This window comes from Alligator mississippiensis, chromosome 13 (assembly GCF_030867095.1).
Source record: "Alligator mississippiensis isolate rAllMis1 chromosome 13, rAllMis1, whole genome shotgun sequence".
NCBI lineage: Eukaryota > Metazoa > Chordata > Crocodylia > Alligatoridae > Alligator > Alligator mississippiensis.
Window position 1 is genome coordinate 46027836 of NC_081836.1, and position 8272 is coordinate 46036107.

Consider the following 8272-nt stretch of genomic DNA (forward strand, 5'->3'; position numbering starts at 1 on the left):
TGACACTGAACTGGCCCAGATATTGTGATGTGAAGTACAATGCAAAGATGTAGATGTAACAACAGCAGAAGCCTTAATATTTTTTTATTGCGTTTTTAAGTTTATTTACTTGATAAAATGTCAGAGGAATTTATATTACATTTTTATATGATTTCAGTAGTAAAAAGTGTTAAAATCATCACCACTGCTTCAACTACCATGGAATGAAAAAGAATTAGATATGCATACATTGTAAAAAAGCGCAAGTTGTGAATACATTTTTGATTAAAAAAAATTAAATTAAAAAGCACTTGTATACAATATTTGTATTACGCCAAAGCTGGTATTTAAGTATGTTTGGCTATTAAAAATATAAAAGGCACGATAAAATAAAAATGTTAAAATTTGTGATGCCAGCTACTTATACTTTCACATCAGCTCGACCAACCTTCATAAATCCTCACACTTCATCAATATCTGAGTTTCCATTATTGTATCTAGCATTTTAACTTATGTAGCTCTATCTGTTTCCACGGTTTCCATTTTGATCTGCAGTAGTCATTTCTACTTCATTTGCAGGACATGGAGATCTATGGCGCTATCTGACTGCTCTTTATGTAGTAGTAGCAAACCAAAAAATTAAAAGAATATTCAAGTTCTCATTGAAGGCCTTAGACAAATATAGTTCCTGGGAGAAGAACTTCCTGATATATTGACACATGATCTTGGAGATGTTAAATCATTTACAGTCAGGGACAAATGATTAGCAGATCTCTCCTTTAAAAGGGCATGTTCCCACTTGAAATATCCACAGCCTCTCTTCTTCCCTTCATGTTTTCCAACAGGACAGCTGTAGAATGTTTTGCCATGATTTGGACCATTGTTGGACACATTTAGTCTTCTAGCTCTTCGACCACAATTACATAAGGGTGGGGTCAATTTTTCATTTTTCACTGCCCTCATAGATTGATCCATGTTGACTCTGGGATTTAAAACAAAAGTAGGAGTGTTGTATGAGCTTGAACTTCTTAAAGGCAGGAACTGATCAGGAGATACAGTTTTATCTTCATATACAGTAAATGACTGCTTTTTTGCTGGTGGGACAGTTTCTGGATTAGACAACTTTCTTTTAGGAACTTCAGTAGAATCTTTTCCAATTAACACCGTACTTGATAAAGTAACATCTCCTCTAGCAGGTGGTAACTTAAAAGACGAACAATTTGGAGTCTGCTTTTGGGCTATTCCTACATTATAGATGGTAGTATTAGGACTTTTGTATACAATAGACTTTGAAGATCCCAAAGACACAGCAGTTTCTCTCAAATGTTCTAAGTCTGAATGCGCCACAGCTGGTTCTTCCAAAACCATCACTTCTGCTGGAACTGAGAAAGTCTCTGTATTTGGGTCATATTTCAGTTGCACAGAGTCTGAACTGTGTTCATGCTGAGATTCTGGTATTAAAGCTACATCCTCCCAATCAGTCAACATGGATAAACAGTCAGAACTAGTACTTATATCCCCATCAGAGATATTAACAGAGGAGAGAGTAGTGGAGACAAGCACCAGCCCTGACCCAGGCGCTGAAGAGTTGTAGTTAGAGGTAGAAGTAAGGTTTCCATTTAATCCTTTTTGGAAACCAGTCAATAAACAACCACGAGGAGTCCGTGGCTGTCCAAGAAAAGGAATTTTATCAATTGCGACAATGCCATTTGGGGCTTGACCACATAAGTCAGCCTTTCTTCTGCAGGCAGATGCAACATGGATATTTGTAGAGGAACTTGTACAACTGGATTTTTCCTGGGCCTGTATCTCTGCACTGGAATTTATAATTGTTTCAGTAACTGTATTCCGTTTGTTCTCAGCCAGGCAGCTGCTGTTGCATATTCTATCTTTACATAAAGTTTCAGTGCCATCATTACTTTCCACTGGCTCATCTTCAGTGGGGTTTATATTCAGACATCTTGAAACTGAATTCTTCTTTGGCTGCACCTAGGAATTCCATTAACAAACTGAGATTTTGGAAAATGGATGTCCAGAAGTCAATGTATGAGATAAGAGATGTCTGCCTTATTAGTGCCCTAACACAATTATTAGTGTCCTAACACAAATTACGTTCAAAGTCTTTGTTCCATTATTTCAGTGACCTCACCATTTGACTGTATTCCAGGACTTGAGGCAAGAAGAAAGGAACAAATGAAGAACTCACCAACCTTATCTAAAGATTTGGTAATTTCCAGCGTGCATCCATCACAGATCATCCTCCAAGCAAGACGGGCAGTGTTCCGAGAATCATCCAGCCCTTTGGAAGATGTGTTATATTACTTTCTTATTTTTAAAAATCACTACTGAGAGTAGCAAATGAGTGGCATAGTAAAATTTAGATAAGTAAGCGAAGTCAATGCTCAGTAAGTGTCACTGAATACTGTCATTGTATCACTGCCTTTGCTTACCTATTTACTCAAATATAAGCTGACCCCCCAATAATTAGATTCTATTCATGGAAAAGTTATAAATATATTATAAATTTTCCAGGTATAGAATCTAATCATTAGAGGTTTGCCTTGCTTTTGCCCCCCTCCCACTACTACAGCAAGGAAAAAATGGAGATGGAGAGGTCAGGTAGTCCCCTTGCCTTCTGCCGCACCTACTTCTCCCCCTGCAACTCCTTCCACTGCCCTTATTGCCAGATCCTGCTCTTCCTGAGCACAAGGAAGTGAGGCAATTTTGAAAACAATGGCTTTGAAATAAACATACCTATAGTAATTTAGTTCATCCAGAATTTATGTATTTTGCCTTTTTTGGAAATTGCCACAAGTTTTAGCATATGTACTCCAGAAACATACTTTTACCCAGAACTTTTTAACCTATATATTACAAACTTTTTTTTTAATTTAATTTTCAGAGCCAAATCAGTTCAAAATTAAGTTTCAAATTGCAACTGAGCAGAACTCAATTGTTCAAGTCTGTGTAGAAACTTCTATTATTATTACTATTAAATTTCATGTCTCAGGCCAAATTAGCCAAATCCATCCCAAATTCCAATGACTACTTGGTCATTCAAATCTGTGTGGCGCTACCACTGGCAAGTATCGTCCCTCCCAGACTCTTTGGCCTGGGGCTTCTGATACTCCCAAATGTACGGCTGGCATTCTACGTGCAAGCCTGCCAACAGGCCAAAGGAGCAAGCTAGGAAGAAATTTCCCATCTCTGAGAATGGTTTTAAAAGATGTGCCATTCAAGGTTATCTGACCTCTGCAGGAAGCTACACTCATGGTACTGGTCATGCAAACCACTTCATGGTATCTCCCCTAGCAAATATGCATATGGGCCAAAAGGCTCACAATTTGCCACATACTTCATTGGGCTGAGCCCCAGCAGAGTCAATAGAGTTTCAAGCCATAGTGACCCTATAGCTCAGAAATGCTCAGTATGTGTGTGTACTCCCCATAAAGGATCTATGTTCTAATAACCCCCACCACTCATGACTAGAGCTGGGTGTTCTTGTTATGAGTCCTGGGATCCTCCAAAATTTATATGCAGATGGGGCAACAGAGCAACCTGATCCAGCTTCACCTCATGGAGGATAGGGCCTCACTAATCACATGTAACAGGCTGAAAGGAGGTGACAGCAGGATTCTGGGGGAACAGTTTGGGGCCCTGCTTGATGAAGTTTACCAGATATTTGCGGAAGGCTGGTGAAACAGGAATTGGAAATGGGAAAGGAAGGCACAGCTCAGTGGGAAATGAAAAGGAAGCTAAAATATATTCAATGCAGTGGCTCACATGACTTGAAAAGGAGTCAGTGTTGAGGGGGACCGAGTACAATGAATATTACTATGTGGTCAGTTGGCCTGTACTAACCTATTCTTATGGTAGGTTCCCATCAGTATGTTTGCCCAATATGGGCCAAATGTTTTATGGTCGTGCTCAGTGTTGGCTACTTTTAATTTCATAGTTGGTATCTATTACTGAGCACATGCTGTTTTTGGCACCAGTTTAATAACAGATAACATGTTATTAACAGATAAGAGGTTTCCTTGTATGTGAATGTAAGAACAGGAGCTTTTCTCCCCATGCTGACTAGGGAGAAAATACTCTGTCTTATGTTCACGTAAATATGGTAACTACCCACATTGAACTATTTATCAGGCTACAGCAAACACAGTGCCCGTTCAAAAGCTTCTGACTTGTGACCTTGTCATTCAAGTTATCTGCACAAAGCACTGCAATGGACTTCAAGGAGAATACAAGAGTTTCACAGCTAATGATCTTAAGAATCAAATATCTGAGATGAAACATCCAACCATCTGAACCCTCTAGCTTCTTTATTCAGATTTTTTGTTAGTGTGGATCACATCACATGGAAATAAGTAAGGTTGTAATTTCTGTATTTTAGCTGCTTTTATAAAATACTTTATAATAATGCTGGTCAGCTCACACTCACCAGAATGCTCCCGTCCTGCAAACTCTATCCCCAAATCCTGTAAAGCGCCATTTAACCCTTTAGGCTTTCTACTGTAGAAGTTCTAAGAAAAAAATGCAATAATTTTAGAAAATACATGAAGCACAATATCATCTTACATACAATAAACCTCACAAGGCCCTTGTGAGACAAATGCATTCTAATGTAGTTGGGTTACATAAGATTAAGTAACTTGCTCTACAGCAATTTAAAATTGCAGAGATTCCAGTCTCCCAGTTTTGGGCTAAAAACTATCCTGTACACCCCCCTCAAGTTTGTCAGTTACACATGTGTGATTCACAGCAAAGGAAGAGGTAACTGAACAATCTTATGGGAATACAACTCTAAGTCATATGATTACATTCATTTAACTTGGTGTATATGTTGCAACAGCAAAGGCCTGCTAATTATTTTAAACTGGGCACAGGTGCAAGCTTCTTTTAAATGGAAAACAAAAAAACATTTCTAGAAACTACTGGTATTTCTTGTTCAGGGACAATGAAAACTGACTCTATTACAAATAATTTACACCCAGTCAAGAGCTTAACAGGTAAAACTAAGGTCTGACATTAAAATCTGTATAGCTCTGGGCTTATATCCTTCTTTCCTGTTGCCAAATACAAGAAGTATGTGTGCGTGCCGGGGGGGGGGGAGGAGCAATGCTATTTACTTGAACATACACATGTACTACTTGGTTGTAAACCTGGATATACAATTTACTTTTAGGTGACTAAAAAATGTGTACCCATAAAATCTACTGGATTCTCAAACCTTGTACGTTGCTCTGAGATCAATCCAAGAGTTTAAAATATCAGGTTTTCGCAGCTGCTTTCTTTTACACTCATAATGCAAACAAACTCCTAGATCCCAGTCTGTACAAGAGATAAAAATAAACATGATATAGGACAATATCATGACATAGTGCAGGTAAAGCAAAGATAACACAAAACCAGCTTCAGAGCCTACAGGCCAAGATGCAAAAAATATGAAATCTATTCATTTTTATCAGTACAGTCCATCCACTTGTATCTTTTTACAAGAGAGAGTAAGTTGATAGCATGGGTTCCTAAACGACACAGCAGAGAAACAGCAGGAATGCTATAATGACTGAGACCTAACATTGGGACAATGATAACACTGGCAAGAGTTATAGTGGAAAAGTTTGCATTAATGCTGTGAGGGCTAAGCTAAGAACATCATTTTTTCATAGATTCATAGATGCTAGGGTCGGAAGGGACCTCAATAGATCATCGAGTCCGACCCCCTGCATAGGCAGGAAAGAGTGCTGGGTTCAGATGACCCCAGCCAGATGGTTATCTAACCTCCTCTTGAAGACCCCCAGGGTAGGGGAGAGCACCACCTCCCTTGGGAGCCCGTTCCAGACCTTGGCCACTCAAACTGTGAAGAAGTTCTTCCTAATGTCTAGTCTAAATCTGCTCTCTGCTAGCTTGTGGCCATTATTTCTTGTAATCCCCGGGGGCGCCTTGGTGAATAAAACCTCACCAATTCCCTTCTGTGCCCCCATGATGAACTTATAGGCAGCCACAAGGTCACCGCTCAACCTTCTCTTGCAGAGGCTGAAGAGGTCCAGGTGCCCCAGTCTCTCCTCATAGGGCTTGGCCTGCAAGCCCTTAACCATACGAGTGGCCCTTCTCTGGACCCTCTCCAGGTTATCCACATCCCTCTTGAAGTGTGGCGCCCAAAACTGCACGCAGTACTCCAACTGCGGTCTGACCAGCGCCCGATAGAGGGGAAGTATCACCTCCTTGGATCTGTTCGTCATGCATCTGCTGATGCACGATAATGCCATTAGCTTTTCTGATGGCTTCGTCACACTGCCGACTCATGTTCATCTCGGAGTCCACTAGGACTCCCAAGATCCCTTTCCGCTTCCGTTCCACCAAGCAGGTCATTCCCTAGGCAGTAGGTGTGCTGGACATTTTTCCTCCCTAGGTGCAGCACTTTGCATTTCTCCTTGTTGAATTGCATTCTGTTGTTTTCTGCCCATATGTCCAACCTGTCCAGGTCTGCTTGTAGCTGTTCCCTGTCCTCCAGCGTGTCCACTTCTCCCCCCAGTTTTGTGTCATCCGCAAACTTGGACAGAGTACACTTCACTCCCTCATCCAAGTCACTGATGAAGATATTGAAGAGTATCGGTCCAAGGACCAAGCCCTGCGGGACCCCACTGCCCACACCCTTCCAGGTCGATACCAACCCATCCACTACGAGTTTTTCATATTAGTGTGACCCAAATACCAAAATTCAGTAAAAATGAAAAGTTCCTCACCTGACCAAGTAACAAAGGTACATGATTTAGTTTCAGGATGGCTCAGAACATCTAAACTGAAAGTGATTTTCTTCTCCGTTCGTATCTTTTGAATCCACTTAGAAAACATTGATAAGCAAATGTTTAGAGGAACACCTTCGGCAACTTGATTCTTGATGGAACAGAGAAGAGGCACATACAGTTACCCGTTAGCGTGCTGACGCTCATCTCATGCTTACAGTTCAGAAACAATACATCCACTTTTAGATTTTGGTCAGGATATTTACATTCCTGTACCACTGTAAACAAGATTGAGATTACAAACTTGATTAGTTGCAACGTAAGCACCTTGTGATGTGCTATATAAAGATGATACCTGTGTTATTCCAGTGAGTTCTGTACAAAATTCAGAGAGAACCGGGTGTTCCCAGGGCTGGACATAGGTGTGGAATTCAGATTCAATCTCGCCAGTTGACGTGTTTAATAAAATGGCTGGAAATTCAACTAGAAAAAAACAGTGAACAATACTCACGCATATCGACAAATTGACTTAAATTAGAGTTTAAATATATGACTTAAAGCCAGTATCAAAAAAAGGTACAAAAGTCAAATACACCCCTCATGGGCAACTGGTGCCACCTTAGTTGGGGAGGGGGCACATGCCCCCCCCCTCAGCAACCAGTCACCGAGTGGGGGGGAGGTGGGGGGTCCCCCCGCAGCCCCCAACACATCACCACTGATACCCCTAAAGAGAGAGAATTTCTATGAGTGGGATTTTTCCCATTTCCTGCGTATTACGGACGACACCGTTTCTGGATCCCGTGTGTTGCAGCACCTCAGGGCATGAACGAGAGCACACGAAGCGCGCTCGCGACCCAGCAGGCTGTAATATCTGTAAGTGAGTGACTTCCCAGGGGTAGGCCAGGCCGGGTTCTCTGAGTAGATGCGAGATGCTGTATTAGACCAACAGAGGAGTGGTGGGGACCAGCGCTCTGGGAATGAATGCACCTGGCTCTGCAGCAAGATCCCAGGGGCCTTTTCCCGAGAGAAAAACGCCGCTCTCTCGGGTGGCCCCCGCGGCACTTGCCGGCCTAACGAGGCAAAACTCCCGCCGCTGCCACCTACTGATCTCGGGGCTGCGGCGGCTCGTCCCGCCGCTCCAGCACGTGGACTCGAAGTCTATCACCACGACGTAGCGGAAGCGCTGCCCTGCAACACACGACACGGAGCGGCGCTGGGACGCGGCCGCCGACAAGAAGCGCGGGGGGGGGGGAGGGGAGAGGGGCAAAAATGTGCCACTCACGTGAGGGGGCCGCGAGCCCGGCCCGGCAGTGCGCGGAGCAAGCCCGGACCAGCCCGAGTCGCCTGCGGAGGAAACACGAGAGGTTGGCGGAGCCGCGGCCTGCGCCCGCTCTCCCCCATCCCCCCCGCATGAGGGGGGCGCACCTGGCCAGCTGCTTGGTTGCCATAACTACGGCCGTTTTCCGCGCCCAACGGCAGTTGCAGCCGCCATCGGCGGCTGCATCGACGCTATCAGCAGATCAGCTGCTCTGGTCTGGCGGAGG

At 43.0% G+C, this 8272-nt stretch overlaps 1 protein-coding gene across 1 annotated transcript; it reads right to left on the minus strand.

Moving 5' to 3' along the window:
- Window positions 1-67: 67 nt before the first annotated feature.
- Window positions 68-8251, minus strand: ERI2 (ERI1 exoribonuclease family member 2). Its single transcript, XM_014610771.3, has 9 exons — window positions 8154-8251; window positions 8011-8072; window positions 7833-7916; window positions 7084-7211; window positions 6729-6879; window positions 5213-5313; window positions 4424-4505; window positions 2190-2278; window positions 68-1968 (listed from the first exon to the last, which is right to left on the minus strand). The coding sequence occupies exons 1-9, from the start codon at window positions 8174-8176 to the stop codon at window positions 631-633; spliced, it is 2058 nt and encodes a 685-aa protein (XP_014466257.1). The 5' UTR covers window positions 8177-8251; the 3' UTR covers window positions 68-630.
- Between the last annotated feature and the right edge of the window lie 21 nt (window positions 8252-8272).

Bases quoted from the DNA above. Each gene is read 5' to 3' on its own strand.
- ERI2 (XM_014610771.3), bottom strand. From the start codon at position 8,176: ATGGCAACCAAGCAGCTGGCCAG. The intron at 5,314-6,728 runs GTGAGGAACTTT...TCTCTTGTACAG, and splicing joins TACCTTTGTTACTTGGTCAG to ACTGGGATCTAGGAGTTTGT. The intron at 4,506-5,212 runs GTTTGAGAATCC...TTTTTTTCTTAG, and splicing joins ATCTCAGAGCAACGTACAAG to AACTTCTACAGTAGAAAGCC.